Here is a 22687-nt window from a genome sequence, read left to right as displayed (position 1 = left end):
CTGGACTGCAGAGAGTGGCCATATCAAGTACATGATCAGGATTTAGGTGGCTGACCCATCTTGCAGAAACACAGCCAGTGGTGGCAGCGAGTACTCTTGCGCCGTGTAGCATGATGTCAGGGTGTGACTTATGCTCCATCTTTCAATGAGTGTAGGATAGGATGAGAGGAAATATGTCAACCCCGGCAGTTTTGTCTGTGTCATAAGGCATAGTGTGTCGTAACTGATATACTTAATTGTTGTTCTATAACTGAGGGCAAAGGCACATGTGACATGTAATAATGAGCAGACTGCGAATAGAGGACACAGAAGCCCCAGACTGAGATGCCAGTAGATAGTGGAGGGAGAGGTCTCGGCTATTGATGACCACTGACACATGGTCCTCCATCCAGATTTATGGCTATTGTAGATCCATGTGCTGAAATAATCACCGATCTATGTAATTCTAGATACTAGAATCTATCTTGTATTTTCTGGTATCAGTGGACATAACATATAGCTGCCACCATTCCTGAAATCGACCACACACTACAGGTGGCTTCTAGTGATGACATTTATGGATGTTACTAGCAGCCAGGGACATTTTATCTCCTCATTCACCATGTACAGTTGTTATACTAACACTTTGTGGATGTGGCACCCTCATCGCATCTTCTGACTTTTACAGATTGGCTAAGAATGATCTAAGAGATACGTTGTGCACCCAGGTTGCATCTGTAATAAGAAATAACCCATCCCTGAAGATACTTGACTTGTCTGGTAATCATCTGTCTGGTCCTCACTTCAGTGACTTGATGGATGCTCTGTCCAGTCCAGTCTGCAGGATAGAGGAATTACAGTGAGTATAAGATACATGTATAGGATAAGACATGTGGGGTGTACAAGTTATGCATGTACAGGATGCAACGTGCGGGGGCACAAGTTATACATGTAAAAGGATGCGACATGTGGGGGCACAGGTTATACATGTAAAAGGATGTGATGTGTGGGGGGCACAAGTTATACATGTACAGAATGAAACATTTGGGGGGCACAAGTCATACGTATACAGCATCAGACATGCAGGAGACAAAAGTCATACATGTCCAGGATGAGACATGTGGGGGGCACAACTTATACATGTACAGGATGCGACATGTGGGGGTACAAGTTATACATGTATAGGATGAATCATGTGGGGGGTACAAGTTATACATGTACAGGACATGACTTGTGGGGGCACAAGTTATACATGTATAGGGTGCGACGTGTGGGGGTACAAGTTATACATGTAGAGGATGAGACATGTGGGGGGTACAAGTTATACATGTACAGGACGCGACTTGTGGGGGCACAAGTTATACATGTACAGGATGCGACGTGTGAGGGGACACGTTATACATGTAAAAGGATGTGACGTGTGGGGGTACAAGTTATACATGTACAGGAGGAAACATTTAGGGGGCACAAGTCATACGTATACAGCATCAGACATGTAGAGGACAAACGTCATACATGTCCAGGATGAGACATGTGGGGGAACATACATGCTTGATGAGACATGTGGGAGGTACAAGTTATACATGTACAGGAAGAGACCTGGGAGATTATTGAGTTTCATCCTATTTTATTCTCTGCACCATTTTTATATCCATGAGATAATCCGTTGACTGGTGTAATTTCAACTGGCGCTGCCCTAACCACAGAGTCTGAATACGCCCCATGTTATCAATATGTCCTTTATTGCTTTCATTAGGTGACATCATACACAGAGCAAAGAAAAATAATGCAGCTTCATTGTATGAGGGAGAATTCTGTATGAATAATCAAGGAAAATCCAAGTAGTTTAAATTGGTTTCCAAGCACAAATCAGTTTCAGAAGCCTCAGGCGTCTTCAATAGAGATGAGCGAGCACACTTGTCCGAGCTTGATGCTCGTTCGAGTATTAGGGTACTCGAGATGCTCGTTACTCAAGACAAAAACCACGCGTTTCTCGAGTCAATTGAATTTCCCTTCCTCGCATGTTTAGTGCCATTTTTTAGCCAAGAAACATGTGGGGAAGGCATTACTACTTCAGGTGACTGCCGAGTACTTAAACTGGTCCCGCCCGCGGCTCGCCTCAGACACATGCTAGCAGAGGTTAGGGAAAGTGCTGCTTCTGATATAGGGAAAGTGTTAGAGTAGGATCCAGTCTTCAAGAATCCCAACGGTCCTTCTTAGAGCTACTCCTCATCGTGTGCATAACAGTTGTGGCTGGCTGTGAGCAGTAGTGCACCATTTTTTATTTTTTTTAAAACATCTATCACTCTGCAGAGCATTACAGCTATAGCATCCTCAGTCTGCAGCGCCGTAGGCAGAGTTGAGGGAAAGAGCTACTTATATAGGAAAAGTGTTACAACAGGATTCTGGCTTCAAGAATCCCAATGGTCCTTCTTAGGGCTATTCCTCATCGTGTGCATTACAGCTGTGGCTAGCTGGGAGCATTAGTGCACCAATTTTTTTTTAAGACATCTATCCTTCTGCAGAGCATTACAGCTATAGCAGCTCACTCTCATCGCTAAATAGTACTCAAATATTTCCTTGCCCACTGCAGAACAGCATTTCACAGATATCATTCTATGTGTTGGGTGAAGTAGCCGCTGTTATCAGCACAATCCACTGGCTGTATAGCTTTCTGCCCCTGTGCAGACCATGACACAATACCCTTTCCTTGAGTGCAGTGAAGTTGCCCTGTTGTTAGCACTGTTCACTGACTGTATAGTTTTCTGCCCCTGTGCAGAGCATCGCACAATACCCTTTCCTTGTGTGCAGTGAAGTTGCCGCAGTTATTAGCACTGTTTACTGGCTGTATAGCTTTCTGCCCCTGTGCCTAGCATCTCACAATACCCTTTTTTTGTGTGCGGTGAAGTTGCCCCTGTTATTAGCACTGTCCACTGGCTGTATAGTTTTCTGCCCCTGTGCAGACCATCGCACAATACCCTTTCCTTGGGTGCGGTGAAGTTGCCGCAGTTATTAGCACTGTTCACTGACTGTATAGCTTTCTGCCCCTCTGCAGAGCATCTCACAATACCCTTTAATTGGGTGCGGTGAAGTTGCCGCAGTTATTAGTACTGCTCTCTGGCTGTATAGCTTTCTGCCCCTGTGCAGACTGTCGCACAATACCCTTTCCTTGGATGCGGTGAAGTTGCCGCAGTTATTAGGACTATCCACTGGCTGTATAGCTTTCTGACCCTGTGCAGAGCGTCGCACAATAGTCTTTCCTTTGGTGCAGTGAAGTTGCCGCAGTTATTAGCACTGTTCACTGGCTGTATAGCTTTCTGTCCCTGTTCAGACCATCACACAATACGCTTTCCTTGGGTGCGGTGAAGTTACCACAGTTACTAGCAGTGTTCACTGACTGTATAGCTTTCTGCCCCTGTGCAGTGCATCTCACAATACCCTTTTCTTGTGTGCAGTGAAGTTGCCCTTGTTATTAGCACTGTCCACTGGCTGTATAGTTTTCTGCTCCTCTGCAGACCTTCGCACAATACCCTTTCCTTGGGTGCGGTCAAGTTGCTGCAGTTATTAGCACTGTTCACCGGCTGTATAGCTTTCTGCCCCTATGCAGAGCATCTCACAATACCCTTTCCTTGGGTGCATTGAAGTTGCCCCTGTTATTAGCACTGTTCACTGGCTTTCTATTTTTCTCCCACTCCATACAGCCTCTCTATTACATACAAGTCTCTGTGAGCGGTAAATGAGTCCTTGGTATCAGCGCAAGACAGCGGTTTAATTTTTTCTAGTCACAGCATAGAGCCTCCACTATCTTCAAGTCTCTGTGTGCGGTAAATGAGCCACAGTTCTCAGCGCTATACGGTGGAGTAATTTATTTTGGGCCAGCTCTATCCTTAATCCGACATGATGAGTAGGGTTAGGGTCGAGGACGTGGACGCGGCCGTCCAAGTGGGGGTGTGGGCGCAGGCCCAGATCCTGGTCGGGGTGCATCACAGCCGGCTGGTGAGGGATTAGGAGAGCGCCAAGTCTCTATGCTCCCCAGCTTCCTATCACAATTTGCGGGTCCGCATGGAAGAACTTTATTACAAGAAGAGCAGTGCAAGCAGGTCCTGTCGTGGATAGCAGATAACGCGTCCAGCAATGTATCAAACACCCAGTCTTCTACGCAGTCCACTACTCCCGGCCTAGGGACTGCACCTCTGAATCCTCTGGCTGCTCCTCCTTCCTCCCAGCCTCGACACTCCATGAAAATGACAGATTCTGAGCAAGCAGACTCCCAGGAACTGTTTTCAGGTCCCTGCCCAGAGTGGGAAAAAACGGCTCCTCTCTCACCTGAGGAGTTTGTCGTGACCGATGCCCAACCTTCGGAAAGTTCCCGGAGTCTGGGTGATGTGTCTCGTGACTTCCGGCAACTGTCTCAAAAGCTTTTTGTGGAGGAGGATGATGAGACACAGTTGTCTGTCAGTGAGGTAGTAGTAAGGGCAGTAAGTCCAAGGTGACTGACCCCATCTGGCTTGCTAAGCCTACTGAAGACAGGGCTTCAGAGGTGGAGCTAAGTGCAGCAGCAGGACAGGTTGGAAGAGGAAGTGGGGTGGCTAGGGGGAGAGGCAGGGCCAGAGCAAAGAATACACCAACAGTTTCCCACAGCAACCCCTCGCGGCAATCCTCCGTGCAGAGGGCTAAATGTTCAATGGTGTGGATGTTTATCAGTGAGAGCGCAGACGACCGACGAACAGTGGTGTGCAACCTGTGCCGCACCAAGATCAGACGGGAGCCACCACTACCAGCCTCACCACCACCAGCGTGCGCAGGCATATGATGGCCAAGCACCCCACAAGTTAGTACGAAGGCCATTCACTGCCTGCGGGTCACACCACTGCCTGTTCCCCTGTGCCACAAACTGTGCCACAGATCCAATCCCCCTCCCAGGATTCAGGCACCAGCGTCTCCCGGCCTGCACCCACACCCTCACCTCCACACTCCTCCACGGCGTCTAGTAATGTCTCCCAGCGCAGCGTTCAGCTGTCGCTAACACAAGCGTTGGAGCGAATGTGCAAATGCGCCGCCACCCACCCACATGGACAAGCTTTAAACGTGCACATTGCCAAATTAATCAACCTGGAGATGCTGCCATACAGGCTTGTGGAAACGGAGGCTTTCAAAACCTTGATGGCGGCAGCGGTCCCATGCTACTCAGTCCCCAGTCGCCACTACTTTTCCTGGTATGCCGTCCCAGCCCTACACCAGCACGTCTCCCGCAACATTACCCGTTCCCTCAACAACAGTTACTGGGAATGTCCACTTAACGACACACACGTAGACAAGTACTGGCGGACAGTGCCACTATACCTCCCTGATGGCACATTGGTTGAACTTGGTGAAGGCTGGGACTGGGCCAGAGCCTGGGACCGCTCACGTGCTACCCACACCAAGAATAGCGGGTCCTACCTCGGTGCTGGTATCTGTGGCGTTTTATGCTACCTCCTCCAAAACCCCCCCTCATTCTTCTCCGCCACCTCCACCTCTCAATTACGAAGTGTGAGCACGTCACCAGCAGTCGGTAGCGCGCGGCGCAGCAGCACAGCGGTGGGCAAGCGTCAGCAACCCATGCTGAAACTAATCAGCTTAGGTGACAAGAGGCACACAGCCCCCGAGCTGTTACAGGGTCTGATGGAGCAGACTGACCTCTGGCTTTTGCCGCTGAACCTCCAACCGGGCATGGTCGTGTGTGACAACGGCCATAACCTGGTGGCGGCTCTGCAGCTTGGTAGCCGCACACATGTGCTATGCCTGGCACATGTCTTCAATCCGGTTGTTCAGCGGTTTCTGAAAAACTACCCCCACTTGTCTGACCTGCTCGGCAAGGTGTGCCGTGTCTGTGCACATTTCTGCAAGTCCACCACGGATGCTGCCACCCTCAGGACACTGCAATGTCGGTTTCAGCTGCCAGAGCACCGACTGCTGTGTGACGTGCCCACGCGCTGGAATTCTACGCTGCACATGTTGGCCAGGCTGTATGAGCAGCGTAGAGCAATTGCGGAATACCAGCTGCAACATGGGCAGCGGAGTTATCTGCCAGGTCCTCGGAAACTTTGAGGAGTCTACCCAAATGGTGAGCGACGATGCTGACATCCTTAGCATTACCATCCCGCTGTTTTTCCTGATGAGAACTTTGCTGCTAAGCATAAAGGACGACGCTTTGCGGTTAGAAGAGGAGACGGGGGATAACAGTATGTCGCTTGATAGCCAGACCACCCTCACGTCTATATCTCAGCGGGTTTTGGAGGAGGAAGAGGAGGGGGAGGGCGAGGAGGAGTAGGGGGAAGAGACTGCTGGCCACACTGCAGAGGGTACCCATGCTGCTTGCCTCATCTGTTCAGTGTGTATAGGCTAAAGCTAAAGAGGAGGAGGAGCATCCTCCTAGTGAGGACAGCGATGTGTTGCGTACTGGGACTCTGGCACACATGGCTGACTTCATGTTAGGCTGCCTTTCCTGTGACCCATGCGTTAGACGCATTCTTGCCAACACGGATTACTGGGTGTACACCCTTCTCGACCCACGGTATAAGGAGAACCTTTCCACTCTCATTCCAGAAGAGGAAAGGGGTACGAGAGTGATACAATACCACAGGGCCTTGGTGGAAAAAGTGATGCTAAAGTACCCATCTGACAGTGCTAGCCATAGAAGACGCAGTTCAGAGAGCCAACTGGCAGGGGAGGCACGGGGATAAGGCAGCATGTCCAGCACAGGCAGGGGAACAGTCTCCAAGGCCTTTGCCAATTTTATGGCTCCCCAGCAAGACTGTGTCACCACTTCCTAGTCAAGACTGAGTCTGAGGGAGCACTGTAAAAAGATGGTGAGTGAGTACATAGCTGACCATACCACCATCCTACGTGATCCCTCTGCTCCATACAACTATTGGGTGTCAAAGCTGGACACGTGGCACAAACTTGCGCTGTACGCACTGAAGGTGCTGGCCTGCCCTGCCGCTAGCGTCTTGTCAGAGAGGGTGTTTAGTGCTGCTGGGGGGAGGGGGATCATCACGGATAAGCATACACGCCTGTCAACTGACAGCACCGACATGCTTACCCTCATAAAGATGAACAAAAGCTGGATTTCTCCAGACTTCTCTTCTCCACCGGTGGAAAGCAGTGGATCTTAAAGATTCTTTTCACTGCAACAGGAGAAAAATACATCCTTTATGACCCAAAAAGGGGAGAATTAGATTTGTGTATTCCTCTCGGATATTACTCCTCCTCCTCCTTCTCCTAAAACGCTGAACTGCCAATTTCTATGCGGCCCAAAAGGCTCTGTTTTAAAAGTTGCAAAAGTTAAACTTATACCAATTTTTTCGGAGGGCTGCCTCCAGTCTCTGTTACAAATTAAAGGGGTTGTCCCGCGCCGAAACGGGTTTTTTTTTTTTTCAACCCCCCCCCCCCCCCGTTCGGCGCGAGACAACCCCGATGCAGGGACGTACAGACAGCTTACCGGAGCGCTTACCTTGATCCCCGCGCTCCGGTGACTTCTATACTTACCTGTGAAGATGGCCGCCGGGAACCTCTTGCTCCGTGGACCGCAGCTCTTCTGTGCGGTCCACTGCCGATTCCAGCCTCCTGATTGGCTGGAATCGGCACGTGACGGGGCGGAGCTACACGGAGCCGCTCTCTGGCACGAGCGGCTCCATAGAAGACAGCAAGAAGACCCGGACTGCGCAAGCGCGGCTAATTTGGCCATCGGAGGCCAAAAATTAGTCGGCACCATGGAGACGAGGACGCTAACAACGGAGCAGGTAAGTAAAAAACTTTTTATAACTTCTGTATGGCTCATAATTAATGCACAATGTATATTACAAAGTGCATTATTATGGCCATACAGAAGTGTATAGACCCACTTGCTGCCTCGGGACAACCCCTTTAAGCAATAACGAGCTGTATCTTTAAAAAATGTTTATGGGTTTCACCTGCCCTCGACATTCAGCAATTTTTCACAGGTACACCAATTTTTCAGACCATTGCCAATACTGTTAGCAAACTGATTTTTCCTGGCTTTGCCTATACTCTTGGTAAACAAATTTTTTTAGCTGTTCGCCTATACTATTGGTACACCACTGTTTCAGGGGTTCGCCTATACTCTTCCAACAAAAAATGTTACAGAGTCCACCTATACTTTTGCTACTGAAAGGTTTGAGGGGTTCGCCTATACTCTTGCTACAGAAATGTTACAGGGGTCCGACATACTCTTGCTACATAAATGTTACTTGGGTCCTCCTATACACTTGCTACTGAAAGGTTTGAGGGGTTCGCCTATACTCTTGCTACAAAAAATGTTACAGGGGTCCGCCTATACTCTTGCTACAGAAATGTTACTGGGGTCCGCCCATACACTTGCTACTGAAAGGTTTGAGGGGTTCGCCTATACTCTTGCTACAGAAATGTTACAGGGGTCCGCCTATACTCTTGCTACAGAAATGTTACTGGGGTCCGCCTATACACTTGCTACTGAAAAGTTTGAGGGGTTTGCCTATACACTTGCTACATAAATGTTATAGAGGTCCGCCTATACACTTGCTACTGAAAGGTTTGAGGCATTCGCCTATACTCTTGCTACTGAAATGTTACAGGGGTCTGCCTATACACTTGCCACAGAAATGTTACAGGGGTCCGCGTATACACTTGCTACTGAAAGGTTACTGGGGTGCGCCTAAACACTTGCTACTGAAAGGTTTGAGGGGTTCACCTATACTCTTGCTACTGAAAGGTTACTGGGGTCCGCCTATACACTTGCTACTGAAATGTTTGAGGGGTTCACCTATACTCTTGCTACTGAAATTTTACAGGGTCCACCTATTCACTTGCTACTGAAAGGTTTGAGGGGTTCGCCTATACTCTTGCTACTGAAAGGTTTGAGCGGTTCACCTATACACTTGCTACAGAAATGTTACAGGGGTTCGGCTATACACTTGCTACTGAAATGTTACTGGGGTTCGCCTATACTCTTGCTACTGAAAGGTTGAGGGGTTCGCCTATACTCTTGCTACTGAAAGGTTTGAGGGGCTAGCCTATACTCTTGCCACAGAAATGTTACAGGCATCCGCCTATACACTTGCTACAAAAAGGTTGAAGGGGTCCACTTATACACTTGCTACAAAAAAGTTACAGGGGTCCTCCTATACTCTTGCTACAGAAATGTTACTGGGGTCCGCCTATACTTTTGCTACTGAATGGTTTGAGGGGTTCGCCTATACTCTTGGTACAGAAATGTTACAGGAGTCCGCCTATACTCTTGCTACGGAAATGTTACTGGGGTCCACCTATACTCTTGCTACTGAAAGCTTTGAGGGGTTCGCCTATACTCTTGCTACAGAAATGTTACTGCGGTCCGCCTATACACTTGCTACTGAAAAGTTTAAGGGGCTCGCCTATACTTTTGCTACTGAATGGTTTGAGGGGTTTGCCTATACACTTGCTACATAGATGTTATAGAGGTCCGCCTATACACTTGCTACTGAAAGGTTTGAGGGGTTCGCCTATACTCTTGCTACTGAAAGGTTACTGGCGTCCGCCTATACACTTGCTACTGAAATGTTTGGGGGGTTCACCTATACTCTTGCTACTGAAATGTTACAGGGTCCACCTATTCACTTGCTACAGAAAGGTTAGAGGGGTTCGCCTATACTCTTGCTACTGAAAGGTTGGAGGGGATGGCCTATACTCTTGCTACTGAAATGTTACTGGGGTCCGCCTATACACTTTCTACTGAAAGTTTGGAGGGGTTCGCCTATACTCTTGGTACTGAAAGGTTTGAGGGGTTCGCCTATACTCTTGCTACTGAAAGGTTTCTGGGATCTACCTATACACTTGCTACTGAAAGGTTTGAAGGGTGTGACTATACTCTTGCTACTAAAATGTTACAGTGGTCCGCCTATACTCTTGCTACAGAAATGTTACAGGGGTCCGCCTATGCTCTTGCTACTGAATGGTTTGAGGGTTTCACCTATACTCTTGCTACAGAAATGTTACTGGGGTCTGCCTATACTCTTGCTACAGAAATGTTACTGGGGTCCGCATATACACTTGCTACTTGAAAGGCAACTTGTGTCCGTCTATACACTAGCTACTAAAAGGTTTGAGGGGTTCACCTATACAGTTGCTACTGAAAGGTTTGAGGGGTTCGCATATACTATTGCTAGAGAAATGTTACAGGGGTCTGCCTATACACTTGCTACTGAAAGGTTTGAGGGGTTTGCCTATACTCTTGCTACAGAAATGTTATAGGGGTCCGCCTATACTCTTGCTACTGAAAGGTTACTGGGGTCCGCCTATACACTTGCTACTGAAAGGTTTGAGGGGTTCACTTATACTCTTGCTACAGAAATGTTACAGGGGTCCAACTATACTCTTGCTACTGAAATGTTACAGGGGTCTGCCTATACACTTGTTACAGAAATGTTACTGGGGTCCGCCTATACACTTGCTACTAAAAGGTTAGAGAGGTCCACCTATACACTTGCTACTAAAAGGTTGGAGGGGTCCGCCTGCACTCTTGCTACTGAAATATTACAGAGGTCCACTATACACTTGCTACAGAAATGTTACTTGGTCCGCTTCTATTCTTGCTACTGAAATGTTAGATGGGTCTGCCTATACACTTGCTACTGAAAGGTTTGAGGGGTTCACCTCTACTCTTGCAGCAGAAATGTTACTGGGTCCGCCTATACTCTTGCTACAGAATTGTTACTGGGGTCCGCATATACACTTGCTTCTTGAAAGGTTACTGGGGTCCGTCTATACACTTGCTACTAAAAGGTTACAGAAATGTTACTTGGTCCGCTTCTATTCTTGCTACTGAAATGTTTGAGGGGTTCGCCTATACAATTTCTACTGAAAGGTTTGAGGGGTTCGCATATACTATTGCTACAGAAATGTTACAGGGGTCTGCCTATACACTTGCTACTGAAAGGTTTGAGGGGTTATCCTATACTCTTGCTACTGAAAGGTTTGAGGGGTTTGCCTATACTGTTGCTACAGAAATGTTACAGGGGTCCCCCTATACACTTGCTACTGAAAGGTTACTGGGGTCCACCTAGACACTTGCTAGTGAAAGGTTTGAGGGGTTCGCTTATACTCTTGCTACAGAAATGTTACAGGGGTCCACCTATACTCTTGCTACTGAAATGTTACAGGGGTCCGCCTATACACTTGCTACTGAAAGATTTGAGGGTTTCGCCTATACTGTTGCTACAGAAATGTTACAGGGGTCCGCCTATACACTTCCTACTAAAAGGTGAGAGGGGTCCACCTATACACTTGCTACTAAAAGGTTGGAGGGGTCCGCCTGTACTCTTGCTACTGAAATATTACAGGGGTCCACTATACACTTGCTACAGAAATGTTACTGGGGTCTGCCTATAAACGTGCCACTGAAAGGTTACAGGGGTCCGCCTATACACTTGCTACTGAAAGGTTTGAGGGGTTCGCCTATACTCTTGTTATTGAAAATTTTGAGGCGTTCGCCTATACTCTTGCTACAGAAATGTTACTGGGGTCTGCCTATATACTTGCTACTGAAAGGTTACTGGGGTCCGCCTATACACTTGCTACTAAAAGGTTTGAGGAATTCGCCTATACTCTTGCTACAGAAATGTTACAGGGGTCCGCTTATATTCTTGCTACTGAAATGATAGAGGGGTCCGCCTATGCACTTGCTACAGAAATGTTACTGGGATCCATCCATGCTCTTGCTACTGAAAGGTTACTGGGGTCCGCCTATACATTTGCTACTGAAAGGTTTGAGGGGTTCGCCTATACTCTTGCTACAGAAATGTTACAGGGATCTGCTTATATTCTTGCTACTGAAATGTTAGAGGGGTCTGCCTATACACTTGCTACAGAAATGTTACTGGGGTCCACCCATACTCTTGCTACTGAAAGGTTACTGGGGTCCGCCTATACACTTGCTACTGAAAGGTTTGAGGGGTTCGCCTATACACTTGCTACTGAAATGTTACAGGGGTCCGCCTATACTCTTGCTACAGATAGGTTTCAAGGGTCCGCTTATACTCTTGCTACTGAAATGTTACAGGGGTCTGCCTATACACTTGCTACAGAAATGTTACTGGGGTCCTCCTATACAGTTGCTACTGAAAGGTTTGAGGGGTTCTCCTATACACTTGCTACTGAAATTTTACAGGGGTCCGCCTATACTCTTGCTACTGAAAGGTTACAGGGGTCCGCATATACACTAGCTACTAAAAGGTTAGAGGGGTCCACCTATACACATGCTACTAAAAGGTTGGAGAGGTCCGCCTATACTCTTGCAGCAGAAAAGTTTCAGGGGTCCGCCTATACTGTGGGTGCACAAAGGTTTCCCATAGTGGTGTTCATACACATACACAGAATGAAGTGTGGGGGGGACACATGGATTTCCCTTAGCTATGTAACTCACGGCACCTTGGGTCACACAAGGTGGAGGCTCGGACCAAGCCTGACCCAGGGCCCGCTCACGTGCTTCCCACACAGAGTATTGCGGGTCCTACCTCAGTCATGGTTTCTCAGCCTTATTTTGCCACCTCCTCCTCCTGCTTGGGGTCTGGGGATCAATGCTGGCTAACATGTATTTGCTCTCGCGTTAGCACAGTTATCTGAGACACTTGTTTGTACCAAATAAAAAAAGCGTTACTGAACCAAGACGTTTACAGCTGTTCTAGCATCCGAGTCCCCTTTATGCCCACGATTGCTGAGGGTGTGGGCAGAGGCTGAGTTCCTGGGGGGGAAGAATCAACTGTGCCAGGTTTGGCCTGTGGAACTTCTTTGTGGTTCATCCAGTCTTTGGAGCGATGAAAGCAACCTAACTGATTTAATGAGATGTTCACAGCTGTACTAGCATCAGAGTCCGCTTTATGCCCACGATTGCTGAGGGTGTGAGCAGAGGTAAAGGTCCTGGGGGGGGGGGGGGAATCAACTGCGCCAGGTTTGGCCTGTGGATCTTCTTTTTGGCTCATCAAGTCATTGGAGTGATGAAAGCAACCGTAACTGATTTAATGAGACGTTCACAGCTGTGCTAGCATCAGAGTCCGATTTAGGTCACCCGATTACTGAGGGTGTGGGCAGAGGCCGAGATCCTTGGCGGGGTGAAACTCTGCCATGTTTGGGCACTAAAATTTCTTCTTGTGTAATACCATCTTTGAGTTCCTTGGGCTCGCCTATGCTGTTGGTGCACAAAGACTTCCCATTAGAGTGTTTTACCTGTCTGGCACAAATACACTGACTGACTTGGGTAGGGTGCAGACGGCTTTCCCATTGCGGTGTTTTACCTTTCTGGCACAAATGCACTGAAAGACTAGGACAGAAATGTGGGCAGAGGCAGAGGTCCTTGGCGGGGTGAAACTCTGCCATGTTTGGGCACTCTGATTTCTTCAGGTGCAATACCATCTTTGAGTTCCTTAGGCTCGCTTATGCTGTGGGTGCACAAAGACTTCCCATTGCGGTGTTCAGCTGTCTGACACCTACACAGAATGAATTGTGTGGGGACACATGGATTTCCCATTGCTATGTCACTCATGGCACCTTGGGTCACACAAGGTGGAGGCTGGGAGCGAGCCTGTCCCTGGGTTCACTCACGTGCTTCCTACATAGAGTATTGCTGCATTGTGGAGATGTGTAGATGTGCTGGCACCTGAGTCCCCTTTATGCCCATGTTTACGGCTCCTGACAATTTTTTGACGGAGGTGGCACAGAATTGGAATGATGATCGTATGTCAATTTATCAGCAATTCTCAACAGCATTGTGCGCTATCGCCCACACTTTCAAAGAGGGTTGCTGCCTGGCCCTGCCAACCCTCTGCAGTGTGTGTCTCCGGTTCCTCCTCATTGCAGATGCACTTATAAATCGACATGAGGGTGGTGTGGCTATGAAGCGAGTGTTTGGCATGAGGCCAGTTGAAAATTTTGGGTGTGCAAGGAAAATTTTGGATAAGCTGTGGACGCAGGGTCATGCGGGGGGTTGGACAGCAATGCCAGCATGTAACCCAGGAGAAGAGGCAGCAGTGTCACCTGCAGGCAGTGGTTGTCCTTGGTTGCAGGTAGTGTGGTGCTTAGCTAAGATGTGCCAGCGCGTGTGCCTTGCTAATGAAGGTCTGTCCCAAGTAAATTGTTAGGGGGGTGACCGCCAGGCTCTTGCCCCTATTTTGGCTTAATAGTGGGACCTCGGAGCTTCAGATGCAGCCATGCATGCTGCCCTTGCCATTCCCTATCCATTTCTGTGGTGTTTCCATGACTTTCTGAGGTTTTCCGCTGTTTCACAAGTCATCCCCTATGCGGAGCATCGGTCCCATACAAAAATGCTCGAGTCTCCCATTGACTTCAATGGGGTTTGTTACACGAAACGAGCTCTCGAGCATTGCGAAAAGTTCGACTCGAGCAACGAGCACCCGGGCATTTTGGTGCTCGCTCATCTCTAGTCTTTAATCATGTTGTTTGACACATAGATACCACCACATATTTAAAAAACATTGTATCAAATCAGAAACTCTCAACAAGATCACATGACCAGAAACATCACAGAAAGTAGATTCTACTGCATATTCATAAATGGAGTTGACACATGGGATGTTCTCAGTCAATAAGACCAATTGGAAACACAACACCCTGGAAACTGGGATAATATGTGCTTAACTGGAAGAATACACAACACTCCGAAAACGGGGGTACTATGTGCTTGACTGGTAGAAGGTCAATAGAGGAATATTAGAAAGAAACCTACATCAAGTACAACTAATGATGTTATATTTACACAGATAAACACTGCACAAAATAAAGAATGGCAAAAATTGGCAGCTGGTCATCAATATACAAAAGAGTGACAAAAAAATCAGCAGCAGGGCAGGTTATAACTAGAGATGAGAGAACTGAACCTATAGAATCTCATTCAGGTTGAAATTTACTGAAAATTCAGTTTACTGAGAACCCAAAGGACATGAACCTCAGGTGGCTCATTTCTGCCAAACTAAAAGTCCATAAATCCCTAAGACAAATACTGAACATGGTACTGCTGACACACACACACATTATATATAACACCCTTTATGGTTGGCAGTAGCATACGAACATACCTCAGTTAAAAGTGGAGGCCTCTATGTAGGGTGAAGGATGCATGCTCATAGCCTGGTCTGGATCCTTGAACCATATACTCGCACACAGTCCCAATATATAAGATCAGCATCCAGGGGTACTGATAATAGTGAAGTAATACATCCTTTAAACAAAGATAAACTTTATTAAGCTCAAGCTATTAGCCACTGTCCAGCTGTGTTCTGCATCCCCCGCTCAGAGTGCTTGGCTGTATAACAGCCAAGCGACCCCACTTGTCTTCTGCATTCCCCGCTCAGAGCGCAAAGTGATCGCTCAACGTATGATCGATCACCTTGTGCTTAAGGCACACAACAATTATCGCTCAAAAGTCACTCAAAAGATTTGTGTCCAGGCTTTAGACACGATTATCGCTCAAAAGATGGCTTTTGAGCAAATTTTAAGCAATAATCGTTGTGTGTAAATAGGCCTTAATCCTATTCTGCATTATACTATTTGCTGAGCTGTTTATCTAATCCTACCCTGTGTGATACTGTCTGCTGAGCCGTGTATCTAATCCTATCCTTTGTAATACTGTCTGCTGAGCTGTGTATCTAATCCTACCCTGTGCAATACTGTCTGCTGATCACCTGTATTTAATCCTATTCTGTGTGATACTGTCTTCTGGGCTGTGTATCTAACCCTATCCTATGTAAAACTGCCTCAGGTATATGTTGGTGAACAGAAATCTGCTCTAAATGCTGTGGCTGCTCCCAGTATAACAGTTATTATTTAACCCCTTAGTGACGGCGCTATCGACTTTCTACGTCCTGCTGTTGCAGGACGTGTATGGAGGGAGACAGTGCCGCTATTTCCCTCCATACAGCGCGGGCGTCAGCTGTTTATTACATTAACTCTTTAAATTGACAGCGGCATTTAAATCCCCCAAACGATGTTCGGGGGTCCCGTACACCCCCTGGCGGTGAGATCGGGGGAGCCGTGCAGGTGTCATGGCAGCCGGGGGCCTTTAGAAAGGCCCCAGGGCTGCCTTAGCAGACTGCCTATCAAGCCATCCCCATGGGGTGGCTTGATAGACTGCCTGCGAAAAAGCAGTATGATGTAATGCTATAGCATTACGTCATACTGCAGGAGCGATCAAAGCATCACATGTTAAAGTCCCCCCTGGGGACTGAAAGAAAGTGTAAAAAAAGAACAATAACATTTTAGTTATTATTATAAAAAAAAAAAAGTAATAAAAGTTTTAAAAAAAACCTTTTGCCATATTTGCAGTAAAAAAATCAAAATAATAAACCAAAAATACGTTTGGTATCGCTGCGTCCGTAAAAGTCCGATCTATCAAAGTAATGTATTATTTACCCCGCACGGTGAGCGTGGTCCAAAAAATAAAAATAAAGAATGCCCGCATTGCACTTTTTTAGTCACCCTATCTCCGAGAAAAAATGTAATAAAAGGTGATCAAAAAGTGCGAAAATGGTACCAACGGAAACCTCAGGACATACCGCACAAAATGAGCCCTCACACAACTACATAGCCAAAAACATTTAAAAGTTTTTGTGCGCAGAAAATGGGCACAGAAAATAATTTTAAAAAATTAAATATCTTTAAAAAAAAATACAAGTACTACAGCAAAAATAATACTATATAAGTTTTGTATCGTAGTAATCGTACTGACCCATAGAATAAAAATATCAGGTCGTTTTTGTTGCAGTTTGTGCGTTGTAGAAACAGGACGCGCTGAAAGATGGTGGAATGTGGTTTTTTTTCCATTTCTCACCGCTTAGAATTTTTAAAACGTTTTTCATTAAATTAGATGGTACAATAAATAGTGCCATTTAAAAATACAACTCATCCTGCAAAAAACAAGCCCTTATACAGCGACGTCGATGGATAAATAAAGGAATTACGATTTTTTAAAAGGGAGTAGGAAAAAACAAAAATGGAAAAAAGCAAAAAAGCTCAGTCACTAAAACCACCCTTTTGGCCCCTATATTTTTATTCCCTCTGTCTATTTGACGCCCGAACCCTCACTGATAAGTCAGCTCTTCCGACAAGCATATATCCCAAATTTGACAGAATGATAAGAAAGGGTTTTGTATCACTTACTGGAGTTGTAAATAATGCAAAGGGTTTTTTTTCATAATAGCGGCTGAGGGCAAACATGCAAGTTATTCTTATCATATATTGAAGTATCAGTATATGGAGGAAGACTAATACAGTCCACTGCCCACCATCGTAGCCCCAATATCCTGTGCCACTTGTGGGAGCCAAGAGTCAGATAAAGGGATCATATAAGAGGATACACCCAGCTCTGCTGTACTGCTCACTATCCATGTCAGGTCCACAGCAGGTGTGACTTATGCTCCTTCTTCCAATGAGTGCAGTATTGGATGAGTGTCTGTGCCATAAGGCATGGTTTTGCGACCACTATACTTCAATGTTGTTCTGTCACTGAGGGCAGAGCCACATGTGACATGTAATAATGAGCAGACTGTGAATGGAGAACTCAGGAGCTGCAGACTGAGAGCTACAATAGATAGTGGAGAGAGAGGTCTCAGCTACTGATGAGTGCTATCACAAGGTCCTCCATCCAGCTTTATGACAATTGTAGATCCATGTGCTGCAATAATCACTGATCTATAAAAAGGTTTGGTACCGTGTTAGCCAGTAGAGCAATGTGTGATTGTTCTCAGTGAGAGAAACCAAGTAATCTTGTAGATATGATACCTTTTAATGGTTAATAAAATTGCATGATGTTACAGCAAGGAAGCTTTCGGGGATATCGCCCCCTTCGTCAGACTATTGAATAAAATTGAAATTCAATAGCCTGACGAAGGGGCTGATATCCCCGAAAGCTTGCTTGCTGTAACATCATGCAATTTTGTTAGGCATTAAAAGGTATCATATCTACAAAATTACATGGTTTCTCAAACTAATCTATGACATGCCATAAAGTGAGGACATTACTCGGGGATTCTGTATTTCTAGACCATGGATTTGGTGTCCCGGAAACTATCATAAAGCTGCCACCATTGCTGACATCCACCACACACTAGAGGCGGCTTCTAGTGATGACTTTTATGGATGTTAGTAGCAGCCAGGGACATTTTCTCTCCATATTCACCATGTACAGATTTTATACTAACAGTCTGTGGACACGTCACCCTCATGTCATCTTTGTCAGGACAGTGTCCGGGATATGGGGGTCCCTGAGATATCCCGCAACCCCTGTCCCTGCCTACTTGCCCCCCTGGGCTAACCCCCAGGGCGACAACTGGGCGACGGTCCCTACCCTCACTAGGGAAGCGGGACACGGGAGACAAACAGACACTGAGACAAAACAACGGTAGAATGGTCAGACAATCCGGGTAGGCAACAAGAGGGTACGCAGTACGGAGGGGTCAGGCAAAAACGTAGTCAAGTCCAAAAGCAGGTGTCAGAAAAGCCGAGGTCACAAGAGCAGTCAGGATAAACGCGGGTGTAGCTGGAGAACCAAACTAACACTGGCAACGCCTGACAGGAAAACACACATATTTAAATGCTGTCAGTGCTCCCGCCCCAGAAGCTGATTGGGGCGGGGAGCCTGACAGCAGCAGGGCTAATCAGGGAGGTGCTGGGGGCACGCCCCCAGTCTTGCAGCACAGACCGTTACTAGGGAAGCCAGCCTGGTAGTCAAGTGACTAGAAGCACCAGCTGCCTCCCTAGCAACCCGGCGGCGACCAGTCTTACAGCGGCCCGGGGAGATCACCAGAACCGGGGCTCCCCTACGCCGCACTCCTGTAGCCCGGGTGGCAGGACCGGTGGTGCGGGCACGGCGGCCCCGAGAGTTGCAGGTTCTGACAGTACCCCCCCCTTCTACGGGGGGACACCGGACCCCCATGGCCCGGTGCGGGTTTAAGCGGGAAAGCCCTGTGGAATGACTGGACTAGGCGTGGCGCATGAATGTCCCTGGCAGGGACCCACGTCCTATCCTCAGGGCCAAATCCTCTCCAGTGGACCAGGTACTGCAGCCCACCTCTAGCCCGTCGGGCATCCACGAGCCTTTCTACTTCATACTCCAGTTCCCCCTGTACCAGAGAGGGAGGAGGCGGGTTCTGGGTGGGGAGAACTGGAGTCACATACTTCTTAAGCAAGTTTTTGTGAAAAACCTTGTGGACCTTCCAGGGGTCAGGAAGTGCCAACTTATATGACACCGGGTTGATGACCTGAGAAACCGTAAATGGGCCAATGAACCGAGGAGCAAGTTTCAGGGAGGGAACCTTAAGTCTCAGATTCTTGGATGATAATAAAACCTGCTCCCCGACCACAAAAGGTGCAGAGATAGTACGTCTTTTATTTGCGTATTTACGCAGTTTCTCTTGGGAACCCTGAAGGTTCTTACGAACCTGGGCCCAAACTGTGCACAGTTCTTCAGCGGATATGTCAGCGGCCGGATTGTTCGAGACAAAAGGAGTAGAAAGCGAGAACCGGGGATGGAACCCATAGTTACAAAAAAAAGGTGACAGTTGGGTCGACGAGTTACCATGGTTGTTAATAGCAAATTCGGCGAGAGGTAAGTAGTTGGCCCACTGATACTGGTTATCAGAGACAAACAGTCGCAGATACTGGATAAGTTCTTGATTCATCCGTTCCGTTTGTCCGTTACTCTCGGGGTGGAAAGCGGAGGAAAAGGACAAATTAACGTTTAGATTTTTACAGAAGGCTCGCCAGAAGCGAGCGACGAACTGAACCCCTCTATCTGACACAATATCCTCGGGGATCCCATGTAACCGAACAATCTCCTTGATGAACATCTCAGACAAAAGTTTGGCGTTAGGCAACTTGCCAAGCGGAACAAAATGAGACATTTTAGAGAAACGGTCAACTATTACCCAAATGACCGTATTCCCCAGCGAGGATGGCAGATCAGTAATGAAATCCATGGACAAATGGGACCATGGCCTGGACGGAATGGGCAAGGGCAGAAGAGGACCCTCAGGACGTCTCCTGAGATTCTTCCCCCTTGCGCAAACCGGGCACGCGGACACAAATACCCGTACATCCTTGGCCATGTGCGGCCACCAATAGAGTCTGGCCGCTAACTCCAGAGTACCCCTGATGCCGGGGTGTCCAGCTAGGACTGAAGCATGTGTCTCCTCTAACACTTTCAATCTCAGTGACAACGGGACAAATAATTTGCCTTCCGGAAGGGCTTCAGGAGCAGATTGTTGAGCGGCGTGAATGAGAGGTGAAAGGTCGGAGGAGACAGCAGCGAGGACCACCCCAGGGGAGAGAATGCTCTCAGGCTCTGGCTCGGAAGGTTCCGGAGAACCAAAACTCCTAGACAGGGCATCAGCCTTGACGTTCTTAGAACCGGGTCTATAGGTAACAACAAAATTGAACCGAGAGAAAAACAAGGCCCAGCGGGCTTGCCGAGCATTTAACCTCTTAGCGGAATCTAGATAGGTGAGGTTTTTATGGTCTGTGAGTACCGTGATCTGGTGATGGGCTCCTTCCAAAAAATGCCTCCACTCTTCGAAAGCCCACTTAATCGCCAGCAATTCCCGGTTGCCTATATCATAGTTCCGTTCGGTGGAAGAAAACTTCCTAGAAAAATAGGCACACGGTCTGAGGTTGGTGAGAGTGGAGGGACCTTGGGACAGTACCGCTCCCACACCAAACTCAGAGGCATCCACCTCCACCACAAAAGGGCTGGACAGATCCGGTTGTACTAGGACAGGTGCAGAAGAGAACGCCGCCTTTAGGGTATCGAAGGCCCTCAGAGCCTCAGAAGACCAGGTCCTCACATCTGCCCCCTTTCTGGTGAGGTCCGTTAGAGGTTTAGCCACCACGGAGAAGTCTTTAATGAATTTGCGATAGTAGTTGGCGAAGCCGAGGAAGCGTTGAAGGGCTTTCAACGACCCTGGCTGGGCCCACTCCGTGATGGCTTTCACCTTTTCAGGATCCATCTGGAAGTCGCATGGCGTGATGATATACCCCAAAAATGATATCTTTTGTACCCCGAAAACACATTTCTCGAGTTTAGCAAACAGCTTGTTATGTCTGAGTCGAGCTAGTACCGTCTGAACGTGAGTATGGTGACTCGGCAAGTCGGAGGAAAAAATCAAAATGTCGTCTAGATATACCACCACGAACACCCCCATGATATCCTGAAACACTGAGTTCATGTACCCCTGAAAAATGGCGGGGGCGTTACACAACCCAAAAGGCATAACTAGGTATTCAAAATGCCCGAGGGGCGTATTGAAGGCGGTTTTCCACTCATCCCCCTCCCGAATGCGGATGAGGTTGTATGCTCCCCTGAGATCAAGTTTAGAAAACCATCGGGCACCAGCGACCTGGTTGAGGAGGTCAGGAATGAGTGGAAGAGCATACTGGTTTCGGACTGTGATTTTATTTAGCTCTCTATAGTCAATACAGGGCCGGAGACCCCCATCCTTCTTCTCAACGAAGAAAAACCCGGCACCCACCGGGGATTCTGAGGGCCGGATGTGCCCCTTGGCCAGGCTGTCCTGGATATAGTCCCTCATGGATTCTCTCTCTGGAACCGTAACGTTATAAATGCGGCCCTTAGGAAGTTTGGCCCCAGGAATCAAGTCTATTTTACAGTCCCATTCCCTATGAGGGGGCAGAGCTTCAGATAGTTGTTTGGAGAACACGTCGGAAAACTCGGAGAGGTATTCTGGTAGGGGGCTCCCCTCGCAGGTGGAGATTCCCACCTTCACCGCACAAAGGTGGTTGGCACAGCGGGGACCCCACTTTACCAGTTCCAACGTGTCCCAATTTACTACCGGGTTGTGCTCCCGGAGCCAGGGGAGGCCTAGGACGACGTCCACAGACAAATCTCTCATCACTAGAAAGTTGCAGGTTTCCACGTGTAAGGCTCCTATAGTAAACCTTACTTCAGGGGTAACCAGATTAACCACCCCTGCTTGCAATGGAGTGGAGTCCACTCCTGAAACCAGAATCGGAGTCTCTAAACGTAACAAAACCCCGGACAGTTGGGCAACGAAATTAAAGTTAACAAAATTAGCCGCAGCCCCAGAATCCACAAAGGCTTGCCCAGTACGGTGGAAAGCATGAAATTCTAGGGTGCAAGGCACTAACATTTTGGACAACACAGGGAGTACCTTGGCTCCTAGACAGTCCCCCCGACAACTGCCCAGGAGCGGGAGTTCTTCCTGCCGTGGCTTCTTAGCGCAGGTAGCAATGCGGTGACCCGGCTCCCCACAGTAGAGGCAGAGGTTCTTCTTCAGGCGGTGTTCCCGTCGTTGCTTGGGGTTCATGGCTCCCAGCTCCATGGCCTCGGTGGTGGGAGGGTAAAAGGTCGGGTCAGTCGAAGAAGTAGACGTGGGGAGTGGGGTGGTCCGAGCGGCGTGTCTGGCCCTCAAACGTCGGTCGGCTCGAATAGCCAGCGACATGGCTTGCTCCAGGGTTCTAGGCTCTGGGTGGGCCACAAGTAGGTCCTTGAGACCCTCAGACAGACCGGTCAAAAATAAGTCTTTTAGGGCGGCATCGTTCCACCCGGATTCCGTACAATGTTGACGGAATTGGGAACAGTAGTCCTCCGCCACTTTACAACCCTGGCGCAGGGCCAGAAGTTTGGAGACTGCGTAGCCCGCCCGGTCGG

General features: G+C 48.0%; 1 protein-coding gene across 1 annotated transcript in view; it reads left to right on the top strand.

Moving 5' to 3' along the window:
• The window catches only part of LOC136633343 (NACHT, LRR and PYD domains-containing protein 12-like), a 102176-nt gene that overhangs the window by 53644 nt on the left and 25845 nt on the right, over positions 1-22687 (top strand). The window contains exon 6 of the mRNA XM_066609016.1: positions 668-838. Coding sequence (XP_066465113.1) covers positions 668-838 — 171 coding nt within the window. The remainder of the gene's footprint in view (positions 1-667; positions 839-22687) is intronic.

This window comes from Eleutherodactylus coqui, chromosome 6, assembly GCF_035609145.1.
Source record: "Eleutherodactylus coqui strain aEleCoq1 chromosome 6, aEleCoq1.hap1, whole genome shotgun sequence".
Taxonomy (NCBI): Eukaryota; Metazoa; Chordata; class Amphibia; order Anura; family Eleutherodactylidae; genus Eleutherodactylus; species Eleutherodactylus coqui.
This window is presented reverse-complemented; position numbering and strand designations above follow the sequence as displayed.